Source organism: Prionailurus bengalensis, chromosome A3, assembly GCF_016509475.1.
Source record: "Prionailurus bengalensis isolate Pbe53 chromosome A3, Fcat_Pben_1.1_paternal_pri, whole genome shotgun sequence".
Lineage (NCBI taxonomy): Eukaryota > Metazoa > Chordata > Mammalia > Carnivora > Felidae > Prionailurus > Prionailurus bengalensis.
The window spans coordinates 89,133,713-89,154,807 of NC_057354.1; the positions used below are offsets into that span (position 1 = coordinate 89,133,713).

The following is a 21,095-nucleotide window of genomic DNA, read 5'->3' on the forward strand; positions in this document are numbered from 1 at the left end:
AAAGAGTAATTCACCATTCACATACAAGAGGTATCTCAAAACCAAAAGCTGAGTCTAACACAAACCAAGGACTACAAGTGCCAATATCCTTGGCATCCATGATTTACGCACACACATGTGGTTTCATGTTGTATGTTGTATTTGAACTGTCATTCGTTTGGATAGGAACCTGATGTTGACTATATTCTCCAACCAACAGTTTTGTTTTTATATAATTGATGGCAAATAATACAAATGTATCCCAACAACCTCAGAAAGGAAAACCAGTTAGGTACTGAAAATAATGAGAGAGAGAGAGAGAGAGAGAGAGAGAGAGAAAGAAAGTGACTTTTCAAAATGTAATAAATGTCTCCAAGAGGACAAAAGAAAAAAACAAATGATTTGTTTTACACTTTCACCATTAGGAATCCATCAGTAAGAACATGACGGACCATATAGAAAGTTATAATTAACTTACAAACAGGCCCCAGAGCTTAGGGCATCTGTTCACATATTGCCTTGGCTGCCTCCATTAAGAGCAGCTTTACCTCAGTAAGTCCAATATTCTTCCTTTTAATGACATTCTGCAGAGAGTTGCTCAGAGTCCTGGTTAGCAACAGGTTTGTAGATTTACGAATCATGTCATCGACTTCGGTTGAGCTGAAAAAGAATTATCAAGAGTGAGTCATACCAGGGAGCAGGATTACTCTTGAAACAAACAAGGCACCAGTGGTACTTCTGATGATGTTAATAATAATGATAATGGCAGCAGCGAATAACATTTATTTTGTGCCAGAAATTATTCTAAGTACTTTAATATACTAAAATTCATTTAGTGGTCCTGGGTGGCGCAGTCGGTTAAGCATCCGACCCTTGATTTCAGCTCAGGTCATGATCTCACAGTTCATGAGACTGAGCTCCTCGTCGGGCTTTGTGTTGACAGCATGGAGTCTGCTTGAGATTCTCTCTCTCTGCCCCTCCCCCATTCATGTTCTCTCCCTCTCTCTCTCTCTCTCTCAAAAATAAACAAACATTTAAAATAAAAAAAATTCATTTAAACTTCACACCAATGATACAAAGTACTTTTATTATTATTTCTACTTTACAGATGAGGAAATGAAGGCACAGAGAAGTTAAGTAACTTCTTCAAGGTCATACAGTAAGTAAACAGCAAAAAAAGGCTTTGAACAAGGCCATCCAGCGCTAAAGCCCATAGCATTTAAACACTATGATAAACTGTCTCTCAGAGCACATAAACAGTTACCCAGCATGATTCCTCATCCTGAAACCATTATTCCTCCCATACTTCCGAGTCCCTTCACAGATTGTTAATATTAATAATTTTCCAACCTGGTCTCTCCGTCGGCTTCCTACCGCTAATTGTGTACAGCTAACTGCTGATAACGACCCCTAAGAAAAGTTACCTCTGTATTGTCTTCTTTCATAGAATGTCTGTTTAGCTCTGATTCCAAAATAAGTGTTTTAGGCTGGTAGTTTAATAATGCATAAATGTCTTGTAATCCTTACTATCCCAAAAATGACGAATGAAGACATTTTCCTTTTTTGAATTTATTCCCTCATTTTTGATCCAGTGAACATTATTAAGCCCTTATTGTGTGGTGTTGTTTTTTTTTTTTCAGGTAAACTCACAACCCCGAAATCAAGAGTTGCATGCTCTAACAATTGAGCCACGAGGCACCCCAATAATGGCATTTTCTATACAGTAAAGGAAACTAAACATAAAGAAAATGATTCAATACCTATCTATATTTATATGCAAAGTTTGAAAAAGAAAAACAGTCCTGCAACCAATAAACTAAATTCTAGACCTATACATCCTCCATGAGCCCCTGAAAGTATAACCCAAGATGACTTTCTATAAAAGATATGCTTTTATTTATTTTATTTATTTTTTTATTTTTTTTTTAACATTTATTTATTTTTGAGAAAGAGAGAGACAGAGCATGAACGGGGGAGGGTCAGAGAGAGGGAGACACAGAATCTGAAACAGGCTCCAGGTTCTGAGCTGTCAGCACAGAGCCCGACGCAGGGCTCGAACTCACGGACTGAGAGATCATGACCTGAGCCGAAGTTGGCCACCTAACCGACTGAGCCACCCAGGCGCCCCAAAAGATATGCTTTTAAGACAAATATTTCTTCAATGATAAGGTTAATGTTATAGAAATTCTAGTTTATAAACATCAAGAAATAACTGTAAATAGAGATTTGTGAGTTCTTTGTAAATTTATTGCTTGTGGATGATGGTCACAAATTTAATCTCATCCATTTCTCTTTCTAGAGAAGAAAATCAGAGGCTTAGTATAGTCAGATTAAAAATCTTACAATTCTAAATATATAGGCAAGGTATATTATCAGGCTATGTGGAAAACAGAAAAATATCAAAACTAAATATGACTACAGAATGCAAGGACATAATCAGGAAGAAATGATACATCAAAATATTTTCACAACGTCCACGTAAGGATACATTTAATTGACCAATACCCTCTGGCCCACTGCTAACCTTTCCAAAATTATTACTGAACTGAAATACTTCATTCCACAAATATATGAGGTGCTGGGCATTATGTGGGTAGAATAATGAGATCAAAATGGTGAATGAACAAAACAGTCATGGCTCCTGCTTTCATATATTAAACTAATAATTATACCAGGTCAATTGTAATATGAGCTACAAATAAGTATAGGTTGCTATAAAAATTATTAACACAGGTATCTAAAGAATCTGGTGCCCCTGATATTAATCACTCTCATGATATCCTGTACTTATTACATATCTCTATTATGGTTTAAGAAGACTGGGGCGCCTGGGTGGCTCAGTCAGATCAGCACCTGACTTCGGCTCAGGTCATGATCTCATAGTTAGTGAGTTCAAGCCTTGCGTTGGGCTCTGCACTGACAGCTTAGAGCCTGAAGCATGCTTCAGATTCTGTATCTCCCTCTCTCTCTGCCCCTCCCCCACTTGTGTTCTCTCTCTCTCTCTCTCTCTCTCTCTCTCTCTCTGTCATTCTCTCTGATAAATAAACATTACAAAAAAAAGAAGATCTAGCAGAAGTTCCACATTCGGATGTGATATAGAAGATTAAGAAAGACCACCGCTATCTTCATCACAACAAAAAAGGTCTAATCTAAAAGCTATATTTTCCTTCAATGTCCACAAAGTATAATTAGCACACATACATAAATGTATACCTGAATTGCACACCATGACAAGCCTTTGAAAGGTGACCAAAGGGTAGCAGTCACTTTCATACCTGAGGCCATTTGCTACTCTGGGTACAGATGGATACAAGACTGAAACAGTCAGAGGCTGAAAGGCTTTGGTGAGATGGAGAGAAATTAGCCAAACCATTAACAGTATGGGCTGCTATGACAGTTTGGAATCCTGCAGAACCCCGAAGCAAAAATAAATGAACTGATGCAATAATTCTCCCCTACAAGAATTCTGCTCCATAAGAAATGGTGAGGGGGGTGCCTGAGTGGCTTGGTCAGTTGCGCTTCTGACTCTTGATTTCAGCTCAGGTAATGGTCTCACGGTTCATGGGTTTGGTCCCTATGTAAGGCTCCGCACTGATGGTGAGGGGCCTGCTTGGGATTCTCTCTCTCCCCCACTTCTCTCTGCCCCTCCCCTTCTTGTGCACATGTGTGCTCTCTCTCTCTCTCTCTCTCTCTCTCTCTCTCTCTCTCTCAAAATAAATTAAAACACACACACACACACACACAAAGGTGAGGGCAGGGCAACTGGGCAGCTTAGTCAGTTAAGCATCCCACTCTTGATTTGGGCTCAGGTCATTATCTCATAATTGTGAGATCCAGGCCCCTATCGGCTTCACACTGAGCATGGATCCTGCTTGGGATTCTCTCTCTCCTTCTCTGTCTCCGCCCCTCCTGCACTCAATCTCCACCCCTCCCCCCAAAAATAAATAAGCAGTTATAAAAAGAAAAGAAAGAAAGAAAGAAAGAAAGAAAGAAAGAAAGAAAGAAAGAAAGGAAGGAAGAAAGAAAGAAAGAAACGGTGAAGACAATGCTAGAAAACAGAGACAGATCTTGCAAATTCTGCAAGGGGTTTTGTTTTCAGGGCTACAGAAACTCAATCCAAAAAGGAGAACAAACTAATGATGAAACCAGCCCAGCTCGAATCCTGTTAAGATCAGAGATAAGCTCCTGGATAAAAGTTCTGGAATTTTAGAGTTGGTCTTCTGGACAAAGAGATTCTGCAGTATCATTTGAAATCAGAAGTAATTTGAAACTAATTAAAACTGAGACTCACATTCAGCTCACGCAAGAAATCTGAATGATCTATCAAGCAACTAGGAGTTGCAGAAGAAGAAAAAGAATGAGAAAGGAGGCATATTGAAAGACATACTGGCAAAATCATCTCCAAACGTGACAAAATATTTCAACCCACATATCCAAGAGCTTTAGTACCTCCCACACAAAATGAACACACACATTTAACAACATCAGAGTCATGGGGTGCCTGGGTGATTGAGTCAGTCAAGCATCCAACTTTGGCTCATGTCATGCTCTCACAGTTGGTGAGTTCGGCCCCCGCGTCAGGCTCTGTGCTGACAGCTCAGAGCCTAAAGTCTGCTTCAGATTCTGTGTCTCCCTCTCTCTCTGTCCCTCCCCCGCTTAGACTCTGTCTCTCTCTCTCTCAGAAATAATAAGGAATAAGGTTTAAAAAAAAGAATATTAGATCAAATTGTAAAGTCCAAAGATAAAAAGAAAATCTTAAAAACAACCATGGAAAGAAGACAATACATTCAGAGGAACAAGAATAATAATGGCTTATTTCTCTTCAGAAAACAATGGAGGCAGACAGTGGTATGACATCTTTAGACTATCAACCTAGAAGTCCATGTCTTAGAAAATATATTTTGAAAACACAGGTGATAAAAATACTTTTAGGATAATTTTAAAATTATTTTAAAGTATTTTAGAAATATTTTTAAAAGCCAAGAAAATGCCACACCAGCAGATATACCCTAAGGAAATGCTGAAAGAAAATTTTTCATGCTGAAGGAAGATGATGCCAAAGGGTAACCTCGATATGTAGAAAAGAATGAGAAGGCCTGAAAATGGTAACTATGTAGTGGGTAAAAATAATACAATTTTTTTTCTTGAACTTTAAAATATTATTAAATGTTCAAACACACAATAAACTATTTTAGGGTTAAAACAGGTGTATAAGTGAAATATGTGGCAACAACATCAAAAAAAAAAGGAGAGAAGATAAACTATTTTACGCTGTGGTAAGATTCTTAAATTACATACAAAATGATATATTATTCTGGGTAAACTGTGATACATCAACAATGTACACTGTAGTCCCCACAGCAACCACACAAACAAACAACTGGGGGGAAAAAGCTATACTCAAGTAAAGCCAGTAGGGAAATAAATCACAATACTAAAAAAATTCGGTCAAGAAGAAGGAAGGAAAACATGAAAAGATGAGCAAAAAATGAAGGAGACAAACAGAAAAACAATAGCCAGCATGCAGGCTTAAATTCAACCACATCACTAAATTCATTAAGGTACACTCCAATTACACAGATTGTATCAAGAGCCAAGAAGCACCTATTTGTTGATTCAAAATGACACATTTTAAAATAAAGACACATGCCCAGATCTTATTTTCAAGATACCATTCAACACTAAAGGGAAGTGGGCCCTTGGAGAAATCAATGATACCATGGTTAAGTAAGGAACTGTCCCAAAATGTGACAGGAATGCACCAACAAGGCATAGGAGCTAGTCTGAAAGGTTAACACTCCCTACATCTGGGACAGTCTGGCATCAAAAGGAATGAAGATAGTAAAGGAATGAACCAACTGAATTAAGAATCCGTGTGTTTTAGCTGATGATAGATGATAAACAGGTAGACAGACAGACAGATAGAAGATCGATAGCAAGGAAGAACCCCTTAAAATAGAATGCCAAGTAATATTTATACAAGGAATTGAAAAAATCAAAATTAATTAAAAATCATAAACCAGTAATTATCAGAGTAAAAACTGATTCAGACAAGAATTATTTTTTTATTAAAACAAATTTTTTTAGCATTGATTTTTGAGAGAAAGAGACAGAGTGGGAGTAGCAGAGGGGCAGAGAGAGAGGGAGACACAGAATTGGAAGCAGGCTCCAGACTCTGAGCTGTCAGCACAGAGCCAGATGCGGGGCTTGCACTCAGGAGCAGTGAGATCGTGACCTAAACTGAAGTCAGATGCCCAGCTGACTGAGCCACCCAGGCACGCCTCCAGGCAAGAATGGATACTGTAAGAGGGAGAAAGGTGAAGAACATCTGACAACTAACAGAATACATAGTCTCAAAGTATTTCAACAAAAATACAAACATAACTTATTATAAAAAGAAAATGATAATGATAATTATAGAGGGAGAACACACAATATGTTAACCAAGTAATCAAAATTAATATAAACCATAGGACTTATAATATTATACACACACACACACAGATACATATAGAGGGAGAAACAACTAGGGAGGGAAGGAGGGAGAAAGAGAGAGACAGATGGGGGGAGAGAAGGAGTAACAAAGCAAACACACAAAAAATGGTACTTTACTACGTAAAGTGGTAAATATGTTAATTAAAAGTAATTGTATTGTTTCTTAATGTATGTGTATATTAAATCACCACACTTCTTTGCCTTAAAAAAATCATGTTGTACAACCTAAAAAAAAAAAAAACGAGCAACTAAAAACAAAGGAAAAAAAATTAGTTTTAACCATTCCCAAAGCCCTTTATTTCATCATTTATCTCTTCATGTGTATAAGTTTCTACCCTGTATACTCCTTCTATGTAAAGAATTTCCTTTTATTTTATGTCTGCAGAAAGACTACACACGTCTGTTGGCAATTAATTATCTCAGCTTTTGTTTGGCTAAAAAAATTCACTTTATTTCTGAAAGTTGTTCTGTTGTCTATAGAAATCTTGCTTGATTTGTTTTTCTGATTACTTCAAGCATGTGGCTCCACTGTCTCTGGCTTGCATAGTTTTGGACAAGTCTCCTGTAATGCTTTTCATTACACCTACATATAGCATCTTTTTTTTTTCTAAATGTCTTTAAGGCATTATGTTAATTTTTATGTTCACTTATTTGAAAATGATGTGCTTAAGTATTTTTCTTTGCTTGCTTTGTTGCTATTGCTTTGCTGTTTATCTTAATGAGGTTCTCAAAATCTGGAGTCTCTGGCTTGATGTCTTTTATTATTTTTGGAATACTCTTAGCTATTATCTCTTAAAATATTTTCCCCCTGTTCTCTTTATCTTCTTCTTGGCCCCTCAATTATACTGTTTGTAACTGCCCCACAGATCTTGGGCACTTTATTTCTTTCACCTTTTTTTCTCTTTGTGTGTCAGTTTGGGAAACTTTCATTGACCTATCTTCAAGTTCCCTGACTTCTTACTTCAGCTGTGGCAAGTCTACTGATGAGCCTCTCAAAGGAAGTCTTCATCTCTTAAAAACAGTTTCTTATTTCAAGTATTTTCATTTGACTCTTTCTAAAAATGTCTGTTTCTCTACCGAAAGTCCCTATCTAGTCATGTATGTGGTATTTTAAAGTCTCTAACTTTAAAAGTTCTATCATCTGGGTCATCAGAGTCTGGTTTGTTGACTTCATTGTCCCTTGACAATAGAGTTTGTTTTTAATTGCTTGTTTGCATGTCTCACATTTTTTATTGAAGATTGGATTTCATATGTAAGACATTAGAATCTGAGGTAACAGTATTTATACTTGGAAATGACCATGTTCTCCTCCTGTTGGGCCATTTGCATAAGCAGGAGTTGAGCTGGGTTTGGGTTTTGTTGTTCACATGGTTATCTTCAGTGCGTCACAGATTTCAAATTCTCCTAATAATTGCATGGGACTGGTGTGGGTGCTGGAATCCCAAAGGGTTTTTCATAAAGTTTCTGTACCACCCACAGCTCTCAGTTATACCTGTGTGCCTACAATACAGAATGGATCTTTCTCTACATTCTTGCCCATCAATCAGTGCTAGATTGCAGCCACTTGTTATTTAGTTGCTGCGAAACTATTAATGGAGACCAATGGACTTTCTCTGTTGTCCTGGCCAGCTTCAGTCTTGGGTAGGCCCTGTGTGCCCAGTTCTCAGAAGCAGAGCTTGCTCAACATCCCTGCCATCCTTTTAGTGGCAGCCAACTCCGCTTTATATCTCCAGTGGGTCTACCACAGTTTTCTGCCCTCCCCGAGTGTTAGAAGACCTTTAATAGTATCGGTATGATCCTAGGCACAGGACTGTTTTCTGCCTTTGTTCCAGGGGTAAAAGGATGTTTTTCCTTCAGTGCTTCCTGTACAAAGAATGGGTCTTTTCCTGTACCCTGCAGAGAGACAGAGTTTGCTGTCCTTACTCCCGTGATGCAGTTCTTGATCTGTGTAAGTGAAGGGTCCAAACCATGGGGGTGGGGCTTCATGCCTTTCTCACAGCAATGGCTGATCCCCTTTCTACACACCTGCAATATCATGGAGGGTTCTTTCTGCTCTCTTATTCAACCCCCAATCTTTCTCAAGGGCACCCAGTAGAGGTCCATGGAAAAGAACATATAAGGGAATGTTCTGGATCTCGGACTCACAACTAGAGGTTCCTTACTAACATGCCAGTTCCAACTAAGGTTTTAGCAATCCTAAGGCTTTGATTGATTTCCTCCTTCTCACTTGTATAGTATCTATACCTTTCTTTCTTGATCTGCCACAGGTACGGGAATCTGTGCATCATGTTACTCTCCTTAGAGGGGCCAGCCTCATCTTAGATTTCAGGGCAGTTGGTCACCCTGTAACTTCAGCTGTCTGATGGGTTCCAAAAAAAGTTTTCATTTTGTAGTTTAAATTGTTTTGTTTGTTTTGTTCATTGTTAAGGAGGAAGCAATACTCTTTCCAGCTTTCTATATTGTAAACAGAAGTATCTCACAGTAATTTGCTTTAAAAAAAAAAAAAAGTCCTATGCATGTGCATGTATTCACATGCAAGAACGACTAAAAGAAAAAGATTTCCCATATATAAAGAGTGGTTATCACTATGTGTTAAAATTTTGAGTCTTTCAAATTTTTTCTTCTTTGGACTATTCTCTATCTCCTAAATTCTTTACATAGATCTAATTTTATAACTTAAAAGAATCTGTGTGTGTGTGTGTGTGTGTGTGTGTGTGTTCTACTTTTTAAGTCCAGCGCAAGTGCTAGAACATTATTTTACCAAAGAAATGCCATTTATTTGCTTACTTTTAAAAGAATTTTCTTTCAAACAGAGTTTTGAGTCCTCAGAATTCATATAATTCAATATTTCTCGTGTTATTCAGCATCCTCTGTCCAATGTAAAAGGGAAAATTCTTATAAGAAAAAGAGTTTGACTTAAGAGAATAATTATCCTTAAGCCTTCATAAAAATGTCAGTACAGCAGTTTTTCTTATTTTAAGAGTCTTGTGTTTAAGAGAACTAATTGTTTTTATACATATTATTTTTTAATATTTATTTATTTATTTTTAGAGAGAAAGAAAGAGCATGCATGCACATGCATGAGTGGGGGAGAGCCAGAGAAAGAGAGGGAGAATCCCAAGTAGCTCTGCACTGTCAGCACAGAGCCTAACACAGGGCTCAATCCCATGAACCGTGAGATCATGACCTGAGCCGAAATCAAGAGTCAGATGTTTAACCAACTGTGCCACCCAGGTGCCCCTATATGTTATCTTATATCCCATATTAGACAGCTATGATTGTCAAAGTGGTCTCTGTCACTCCAAGTTAGAAGGTAAATATAGCCTAGAAAATAAGGTAAATGTAAACCAAAGAATAAAGGCACCTGTAAAATCTTCCCAAATTGAATTTTTTTTTAAATTATTTTAGAGGTAGAGAGAATGCAAGTGGGGTAGAGGGGCAGAGGGAGAGAAAGAGAGAATCCCAAACAGGCTCCATGCTCAGCACTGAGCCTGACATGGGGTTTAATCCCATGACCCAGGGATCATGACCTGAGCCAAAATCAAGAGTGGAATGCTCAACTGACCGCACCACCCAGGCACCCCTGAATATTTATTTTTAATTGTCAATGTTAAACATAACAAAGGTAGTTTTCAGGCAAAAACTTGATATATTCAAGCAAGAAAAAAGACTTTTGAACAATTTACTCAACATTATCCCTTTATCATATTGCCTTTCCTCCAAAACAGGATAGAAAGAGTCATGATGCAATGAACTTGTAATATTTTTTATATGGTAACATACGTATCAGTACCCTAGAGATCACTCTCAGTTATTAAGTCATTCGGTGGTAGTGGTAGAGAGGGTGGGCCCTAAGGGGTAAACAACTTTTGGTTTATAACTTCCAAAGATAATCTCATTTCCATGAAATCAACCTCATTTTCAGAGAAAAGAACAAATGAACTCTACAAACCATGCTTCATTTTTTAATTAGTAAGAATGATTATCAAACAAGTTACTCAAACTATTTTCCAATTATATTTACTTTCAGAATTCCCTGGCATGCCATACATTCCATCCACTCATTCTTTTTTGTTGTTGTTGTTTCTTAATTGACTGAGCTGGTGCAGGAGATGTTGTGCTGAACAAAACATTAAATGTTTCTACCCTTCAAGAGGCCTTTTCTAACATCCTTAATTTGTCTCAACATTTGGCTCCTATGTTGATGCTCTGTCTCTCCGTGATAGCACTTATCACCAATCGTTCAGTTCCTCAGATTACACACTCCTTGAAGACAGGAACTGTATTTTCAGCATCTTAATGTCCTCACTACCAAGTACAATCTGACAAATGACAGATTACCTATAACGTGAGGTGAATAAACCAGCAAATAAACAAAGGAGCCTACAGGCTAACACATAGATAAAAGGAGCCTACAGAAACACCACAGATACAAGGAGAGCAATCAAATCTATGAGCAGCTTTGATCAACAGTATTCATAAGGTACAGAAAGAGCACAAAGGAGTCAGTAGATCAACTCCATTAGGGATGGAGGTGGTCAGAAAGCCTCCATTCATTAAAGGCTTATAATGAGCCTTGAAGGATGGTAGAAGACAGGAGCAAAAACACGGAAAAAGTGATTTTAAGTAGAGATAGAGTCAGGAGAAAAGTCAAGTCTAAAATAGCATCTTATGATCGGAAAATACCAAATAGGTTGTTAGGACTGAAGCACGGACTGACACGGAAATTAGCATGGGATATGAGCCAGGAAGGCTACAAGGGAGACTAGGTCAAGGGGTGAGGGAGCAGGCAGATAGAGAAGTACATCAGGTTAGAGTTTGAACTTTATGCTGTAGGCCAAGAGGAATCCTTGGAAAGGTGAGCATGTAAAGTTAAATGATAAGATTTGATTGTAGAAAAATTACTCTAGGGAACATACAGAATAGAATGAGGAGAAAGGGTAGATGGTTGGGAAAGCAAAGTCAGACAAATAAGAACAATTAGGAGACTATTAAAATGACCCAAGTCAATTATAACTACAATGTGAATGAAAGCAGCCACACTGGGAAGAGAGAACTTTAAAGAAAAAAGAACTGAAAACAAACAAACACCAATCAGTATAATTTTGTCACCAACTGGATTTCCAGAGGCTCATTTACAAATGAGCCATTTGTTAAATGGGAATAATTAACACTTACCTGCAAGAAACATTATGACAATTATCTGAGATTATGCATGTAAAATACTAACACAGTGAGGCCAAAGTGTAAGAATTCTAAACACTGCAGTAATTGTTTTGTTGAGGCTGATGCTGATCAGATTTGAATCCTGGCTTAAACACTTAATCTTGTGTGACCTTGATAAAGTTATTTAACCTCTCTCGGCCTCACTTTCTTCCTCTGAAAAATGGGTTACACTTTCTAGGACCTCATAGATTAGTACTATTTTGAATATTACAGACATTTTTAATACATTTGTAAAGTGTTTACAAAAATTAGACCAATGCTTAAAACTTTGTTTTTAATAAAAAGTTATTAATAGAAAATAAGGAATTGGAATGATTCTTAGATTTCTGGCTTGGGTGAATGGTGGTATCATTCACTGAGGGGAGAGGACTCCTTTGAAAGCCAATCATGATGATTATTCTCCCTCAAATTCTTTAAGATGAATTAAGTGGTCTTCTAGGTGTTCTGCAAGTAAATTAAACATATTTCTACACTCGCCATCGTATATTTTCATGCCTAATATCCTCAGTAGATACTGACAATATCTGGGGGCAAAGAACTGTGTCTTTTACTTCTGCAGTCTCAGTAAACAGGATGTATCTGCTACATAAATAGGCTCAGAACATGTTAGTCAAATAATTTAAAGGAGATATGGATACCTTTAACAAGTCCAGAGGATATTTGGAAAGAAGGATATTTCCAAAGGATTTTATTTGCTACTCCCCTAGTGGCCTTAAAATTTCATCAAGTAGAATGTAAAAATTAATATACTATTTTCCAGTAAATTCTTACTAATAAAAAATGTTGAAATGCAAATTTATAATGAAAATAGAAAATAAGCTAAGTAATATAAGCAAAACATTATTCACAAGTTTCCAACTTTCACTTTTACCATGATTTTATCAATATAGCAGTACTGTGCTGTGAAGGGCTAATATTACGACTTTCATAATCAGCTGAAAAGAGTATCCAAAGGTTTTCAGAATATTTCTGCACATAAGACTCCCAGTCTCAGTATCTGCAGCATTTCCACTGTTTCAGACATACCTTAGGTGAAGATCTTCTGAAAACTTCAGGCAGGCATAGATAAATTCCTTAATTTGGTTGTAAACTTTTGGCACAAATTCAGAGAAAGGAAACTTTTTTGGAAATGGCTGCTGTAAATGCAAAGAATTAGTGAAAGTAAGTCACAAACTAACATATGCTGAAGATACTTAGAAATTAATTAAAATGCAAAAGGAATTTTCTTCCACATTGCAAAGTGTCTACTTAACAACCTCAAATTTAAGAAAGTGTTTCCAAAAGTTTCTTGACACGAAAAAAATAAGCTATAAATTTAACTAAATAATAATTCAAATGTCTTTCCACACATGAAGGGATAAAAAAAAAACTGTGGTAAATACCCAACAATAAAAAGGAATGAATTATTGCTACACATACCAACTTAGACACATCTCAAAAGCATCATGCTGAGTGAAAGAAGCCAGCCTCAAAAGGTTACCTACTGTACGATTCCATTTATATGACAATCTGGAAAAGGCAAAAGTAGATAGACAGCAACCAGATTGGTTGCCAAAGTCTGGGGGTTAGGGTTGGGAGAAACTGATTTAAAAAGGAGCAGCACGAGACACCTGGGTAGCTCAGTGGGTTAAGTGTCTGACTTTGGCTCAGGTCATGATCTCACGATCCATGGGTTTGAACCCTGCATGGGCCTCTGTGCTGACAACTCAGAGCCCAGAGCCTGCTTCAGATTCTGTGTCTCCCCTCTTTCTGCTCCTACCCAGCTGGCATTCAGTCCCTCTTTCTTTCTTCTTTCTCTCTCTCTCTCTCTCTCTCAAAAAATAAACATTAAGAAAAAAAATCTAATAAAAAAATAAAAAGGAGCAGCATGAGGGAATTTGGGGGATGATGGAACTATTTTGGTATCATTATTATGGCAGTACATATATGACTCAATGCACTGTTGAATTATATACCAATAGAATTATATATTATATAGCACAGGGTAATTTTTACTGTATGTGTGGGGGAGAAAATGTCCTAAGAGTATGATAACAGTAAGTATTTCAAAGTATAAACCAAATTGGAACATGCCCAGCAATACCCTTAACACTTCGACCCCGAAATCATATACTGATTTTCAAACAGGAACTTCTGTTCTTTTAAGCCCCAAAATCGTTCTCTGGGGGTGTTCTAGAGCTCTAATGCACTGAGTTGGAGGTAATGCCTTCAATGAAACTGATAAAATGAAAGCTTTGAGAGTATGCCAAATCAAACAGAGAATTTTATTTTACAGTATTCCTCACCTTTTCCAGCTCTATGTCTTGGAATGGGAACTGTCCTACCACCTTTTTATACATCTCTTCACTTGTTACTGGTATAGGGCTGTAGTTGTCAGAATCAAGTATGTTTCTAGAAATAAAATGAAGGAAGGGTGGGCTGGTTAATCACTGTAGTGATTACAAGTAATTTTCAGGTAAACTCAAACAGTTGTGTATACAAACCACCAAAACGAATGTTTTCTACTTCCTATTCTATTCCTCTACAATGAAACTATTCATTGCAGGTAAAAATACCTTTGACAGAAGACAGAAAGAAAACTACTCTGAAACAGAGGGAACACAATTATGAACATGATCTCACAGTATTTGAGATTTACAGAGGAGACAAAATTTTACAGCAACATGTAGAAGCTGTAAGGCAAATGGGTAGTAAAAACAAAAGGATGTGTGTGCTCCAGAAAAAAGCAAAGAGGTTTCATTTGTTTTGTATTTTTTAAAGAAAATACATTTGCTTATGTTATTTAATCCTGTATTAGTTCTGTTCTAACTTTCAAAACTGGCAGATGAAGAAAAGTAACTTCTATGATAAACCCAAATTATGTTCATTTACTTCATCTCTTATTCTGTATTAAGGATGAACTTGAACTTCATCCAGAGGAACTGACTCCTTAACTAGACTGGAGTTTCCCTAAAAGCATAGACCAAACTATGAAAATCAAAACCAAATTTACTGAAGGGATCAGATCAGACACTTTTAAGACCATGGATATATCATGTTATGAATTTTCAAGGTTCGTAGAGACATAATCCTCCCCTAAATACAATTGTACCATTAGTAATATTAAAGGAAAAATGTAGTATCTTATAGCTAGAAAAATTTAAAAACGGGGTAAGCTTATCTGGGGACAGGCTATTGCAATAAGCTGGAAGATCACATTAAATAAGGGAATAAAAGTTCAAAAGAAGAAGAAACTCAAGTGATATGACATGAGTTGTGTGCCAAGAAAATAGTCTACGGAGATATTTGTGAATGCAAGGTGTAACAGGGCAATAACTGTCTTATTAGTGTATACATGATATAATAACGATTTAAATAACATGTTTCAAACACTGGATTGTAATACACCTCATCTCTATATGTAGAGAAGGAAGAATTTGAGGAACCACATAAGTAAGTCTTCAAAAAAGGTTCCAAAAAAGCCTATATTACTCAAAGGGGTTCAATAGCTACCACCCTACAAATGAGCTATATAGTAGGCATGATCCTCAAAGAGGAAACCAACAAATATATCAAGAAGACTCAAGATGATCTGGATGGTATTCAAGGGGGGGAAAAAAAAGCCAAAATGGGATCTGGGGAGTCTCCACATAATAGACATGATACACTGAGATCAGTTATCTTGGGAACTTTATTTGGGACATCTCTTCAATATGCTTGAATTCTGAATCATAACCTGCATCACAGCTATAATAAAATAAGCCACACATACTTGTTGCTTATAATATTGAGAAGCCTTATATATAAACGTGTGTACATACACTAGCACACGCACGTGCACACACACGAGAAAGATAATTTCTCACCTGAAAATACCTGCCCACTTCTTTAGCAGAGTTTCACTATACTGATCTCTGATTTCTAACAGCATGTCAAAAAGCTGATTCACAGGAAAACCATACACCTGAAACAAAATAAGAAAACAGCTTCATTTTATAAGGTGATTTTTTTTTTCAACATGAAAGAGATCAGGCACTGAAAGATATTATCATATTCTGGTCAAAGATTTAAATGAAAGCATGACAGCAGCATGTTTCATTCCCACTTCATGTCTAGTGTTTATCTCAAGAATCAAAAGATACATACCAAAATATTTAAGCTAGTCAGAAAAAAATAAACAGATGATAATTAAAATCAATATATACTGGTACAATGTCAGCTAAGTCCTCCCTGCAACTCATCCTGTACCCTTAGCAAAATTCAGGAGTAGGGAGGGAAATGTGATAGATCTCCCCACATCTGGCTCTGGGCTGACAGCGCAGAGCCTGCTTGGGATTCTGTGTCTCCCTCTCTTTCTGCCCGTCCCCTGCTCACACTGCCTCTCTCTCACACAAAAATAAATAAATAAACTTTAAAAAAAAAAAAAAAAAAACACCAAAAAACTCCAAAACCACTCAGGCACTGTATCTGAATTAAGGATATTTTAAAAAAACTAAGGTAGTGAGTGGTTCAATTAATTGACTTGCTCTGAGCAAAAAAAGGGGGGGATTGGAACTATTTATGAGAATATAAATTGGTCAAAGTGATAACAATGAAATGCTATAAAAAGATTAAAAGATCTAGCTCTAGGAAAAGAAGAAACACAACTAAAAACTAAAAGGCATTTATTAAGCTTACGTAGACAATGAAAAGATTTACACCTGATGAATACTAATCTAGAAAAGTTTATGTAAACAAAAATCACAAACCTGAAGTGTGTCAGCAAAAAGCACAATGAGGTTCTTCAAATCTAACACAAGGTTTGGATCAGAGCAGTAAGACTAAAGGAAAAAAAGACAATGAGGAAAAACACTGTAATTATTAAAAATAAAACTAAATTTTTAATTTATTTGTTTGATGATTCGCCTGGTAAAGGCTCTCCAGAAAGGGTCTAACCCTTTCCTGGCTCAAGGTAACACCAGATTTAGGCAGGAAAGAGCTGAGTAGAGACTCCAGTAAGCCATGATCTATATTTTTAACAGTTGGAAATTTGAAAACATACTTCTAAATAATTCTTCAGTCAAAACAGAAATCAAAATTGATATTGCATATTATTTTTAAATGAACAAAATGTAATACTTGATATCAAAGCCTATGCAATGTGGTTAAAGCAATTTCAAAATAAAATTTATATTTTTAAATGCAAGCAGAAAACACACAAGACTGAAAATAAACTAAGCACTCAATCCACAAAGCTAACTCAAAAAGCCAAAATAAATCATAAGTACAAGAGAGATAAAAATTGATCAAATTAAAAGCAGAAATAACATAGAGACATGAAAAAGTTGATCCATGAAAACAAAAGCTCGTTAAAAATATCAATAAAACAGACAAATCTTAGTTAAGTCTGATTAAACAGCAAAAAATGAAATTAAGCAACAACACAAGGAATACAAAGAGAAAACAAACCTAAATAAAGAGGAAAATAAAAGTTACAAATAAAGTCCATACATAAGCTCTTATCAGTAAAACTGAAAACTGAAATGACATGGAAGGTAGGTTATGTGCACACGATTCAAAGATGTATACATGTTACTATGTGAAAGTTCAGTAATTTTGATATTCAAATTCTCTTAATTACAATTTGGTTACTTCCTGTCTGAACTCTCAATTCCTGAAAGAGGCATACTGAATTCACCCATAACGGTACAGTTCATCAATTTCTCTTATTACTAACAGTTTTTGTTCTATACATATTGATGCTTGCTTGTCCTCTATAAAAAGGCTATTCTCTTTTTGGTGGGTTAAAACTAGAATAGTACAAAATATTCCTTTCCTTTCCCATTTAGTGGTCTTCAAATTCAATTCTATTTGCCTTCGAGAATATTGCCATTTCTGCTCGTCTTACCTTATTTTCACTTTTTTCATACTCACCATAATGTATGAGTATGTCTCAGTAACCAGACTATAAAACTTCCTAATTCTTTGACATTTCCTGTGATTGCTGACATACCTGAACCTACTCCATCTTTTAAAAAAAATTTTTTTTAATGTTTATTTATTTTTGAGAGAGACAAACAGAGTGGAGCGGACAAGGAGTAGAGACAGAGGGAGACACAAAATCCGAAGCAGGCTCCAGGCTCACCTGTCAGCACAGAGCCCAACGCGGGGCTTGAACTCACGAACCGCAAGATCACGACCTAAGCCTAAGTCGGACGCTTAACTGACTGAGCCACCCAGGTTCCCCATAAACCTATTCCATCTTAAGTTTCCCATTTACAATGATTGCTTCTTTTTTATTCCATGTTTTTCATTGGATCCTAGTTCTTTTTAATTTTCTTACAGTGGTTATTAATAAGTTATATACTTTCTTCCCGCTGTTTATATGAAATAATCTAGAGTTTTCATTAAAAAACTTTTTAAACATTAAGTCTCTCTCCTTCCATATGGATTCTTAATAGCATTAAACTTTACAATTAATCAAATAGCTATTTAGATTTATCTATGAGTTTTACTCATTTTTTTGCACACATTTTATTTTAATCCTATCCCATCTTGTATTTTGGATTTTTCATTTTTTGTACAATACCAATAAAACATGAGAGGTAACGCATAAACTCTGAATCCTCATGTTTGAAAATGCCTTTCGTTTGGCCTCAAACTAAAATACAGCATTTCTGATGTGAAAGAAGTGTCTGCCTTCATTTACCCTGCTTGATACTCAATACAGCCTTTCAACTATGGGAATCTGGAAATTTCCTTCTTTTAATTATTTAATTACTAAAGTCCTCTCCTTTGTGTCTATCCTTCCTTTCTAAATCTCAGTTAGATACAATAAAAAATGAGCATCAGGGGCGCCTGGGTGGCTCAGTCGGTTAAGCATCCGACTTCAGCTCAGGTCACGATCTCATGGTCCGTGAGTTCGAGCCCTGCATCGGGCTCTGGGCTGATGGCCCAGAGCCTGGAGCCTGTTTCCGATTCTGTGTCTCCCTCTCTCTCTGCTCCTCCCCCGTTCATGCTCTGTCTCTCTCTATCTCAAAAATAAATAAACGTTAAAAAAAATTTAAAAAAAAAATGAGCATCAGCTATCCATCATGTTTCTTAACTTTCCTTTCATATCTTCCATCTCTTTATTTGCTCCATATTTGGGGATATACATTTGACTTTGTCTTCTTGATCACAAAATGATAGTTTTACCTATTTAATCTATGAATTAAATTTCTGTATTCAGATAATCAGAGATTCCTAAGAAAGCAACGTTTATCTCTGGCTTGTGTGCTTCCTTTTCCTCCTTACTACACTTTTTAAAAATCAGGCCCTGGGCTGACAGCATGGAGACTGGTTGGGATTCTCTGTCTCTCCCTCTCTCTCAAAATGAATAAACTAAAAAACAAAAAACAAAAAAACACTATCCCAGTACAACCCTTGTCAACCTACCATAACAAACTGAAATGTTCACTATATATAATGTCTATGAAACATGAGGTTTTTGCCACATGGAATTAATTACATTGTTCCATAATTTTGAATCTTAAAAAATACCTTTTCGGTATTATCAGATGATCTGTTTATATTATTAACAACTGTATTAGCAGATCATCTGATGTGGAACCATTCCTGATACAAACTCTCCGTTGTATTAGCATATAATTTTCTAATATATTGCTAAATTTGAATTCCAAGTGAGATGGATCGGGTCAGATCTCTATCATGTTTTGAAATCAGCATTGAGAATACTACACATATTAATACCTGAAATATCGTATCTTTCAAAACGTTTCCAATTTATGTATTGACTAATAATTGAATCAGAAAAAGAGTAGTTTGAAATATGACACAGAAAGTTAGAAAGATATATATAGATATATAACTATATATAATTAAAATGATTGTAAATGTATGTGATGCAGAGGTGCTATGTTTTAATCAATGTTTTATATGTTTTAATAGCCTTGTTGAGATCTAATCCCTATACCACACAACTCACCTATTTGAAGTATATAATTTAATGGTTTTTAGTTTTTGTATATTCACAGACATGTGCAAACATAATCACAGTCAATTTTAAAACATTTTTTCATCTCAAAAAGAAAACCTGTCATTTAAATTATCCTCCTAGCTACTCCCAGCCCAAAGCAACCACTAATCTACTTTCTGCCTCTACAGATTGATGCTGATCTACTGGAAAGAAAACAGGTATTTTGTTATTTGTTCTTCCATTCAAAAGAATATACAGCATATCTACAAAGAAAGACTCCATTAAGATTAATGTTCTCCAGAGATACACATTTCAAACAGTATGCTTGGAAAGTGTCCTCCTCTTAATGATACCAAATACGACTGCATGAAGAAGAGAGGGCAGTTCCCTGCTGAGTGGTGTAGATCCGTCACATCTCAAATGTATCAGTCACAGAGAAAAAGTTAAGAACCCCTGCTTTACAAAGAAGAAATTGCTTGCAAGGAATCTAAGTTTTCTAAAAGAAAAAGCTTTTCCCAGGAAAATAACCGAATTGGTAAAATCATTGACATGGACAAATATAAAATAAACAAACAAAATCAAGGACTCTTCTCCCTAGAATACAGTAATATTAGTTAATAAATATGATTGGGGGCAAAAAACTTTCCTAAAAACATTACCTTGAAAAAAAACATAAAACACCAAAAATAGGACTTACAGAAAGCATATAAAATACCTTTCCAAAATACATGAAGGCAAATAATTAAGAAAAATATATATATTCCTGGTGAAAAACACCAAATACTGAAAAAAAAAATTCCATTTTAATTTACAGATTCACTGCATAACAACACTATAGTTCAATTTGGGGGAGGGAGGATATTGTAAGTGGTAAAAGGGATGTGACAAACTGATTATCAAATTAATCTGGAAGAATGAGAACATAAATAGTTAGCAGGTCCTAAAAAGACGATTTTAGAGAATGTACATGTCCTATATGAAATTAAACCATACTATGTCAAATATAATAATTAAAAAAATGTTACATTGGTTCAAGACAGAGAGGAAAGGGGGGTGGGGAATCATAGAGCCTAGCAAAAGATCTTAGTATTTACAAAATCTATTATTTTTTAAGTTTATTTATTTATTTTGACATGGGGGGGGGCAGGGAGAGAACAGGAGCAGGGGAGGGGCAGAGAGAGAGAGGGAGGAAGACAATCCCAAGCAGGCTCCCTGCTGTCAGCACAGAGCCTGACTCAGGATTCCATCTCCTGAACCATGAGATCATGACCTGAGCTGAAATCAAGAGTTGAATGCTTAACTGACTGAGCCACCCAGGCACCCCTATAAAATATATTATTATATGATAAAAGTAGCCTCCGAAATATGTTGGGAAAAGAAGGATATTAAGGAACAATTATGTCCCCACAAAATTCATATGTTAAGGCCGTAACGCCCAGTGTAGCTATATCTGGAAATA

General features: G+C 36.1%; 1 protein-coding gene across 9 annotated transcripts in view; it reads right to left on the reverse strand.

Moving 5' to 3' along the window:
• The window catches only part of EXOC6B (exocyst complex component 6B), a 615,219-nt gene that overhangs the window by 273,674 nt on the left and 320,450 nt on the right, over window positions 1-21,095 (reverse strand). For 7 of the 9 annotated variants that reach the window (XM_043603673.1, XM_043603670.1, XM_043603668.1 and 4 more), the window contains 5 exons: window positions 16,428-16,499; window positions 15,546-15,643; window positions 13,986-14,091; window positions 12,727-12,836; window positions 528-639 (listed from right to left, as the gene is read on the reverse strand). In XM_043603673.1, the coding sequence (XP_043459608.1) occupies window positions 528-639; window positions 12,727-12,836; window positions 13,986-14,091; window positions 15,546-15,643; window positions 16,428-16,499 (498 nt within the window). The remainder of the gene's footprint in view (window positions 1-527; window positions 640-12,726; window positions 12,837-13,985; window positions 14,092-15,545; window positions 15,644-16,427; window positions 16,500-21,095) is intronic. The other 2 variants (XM_043603671.1, XM_043603669.1) reach the window with 1 other exon arrangement.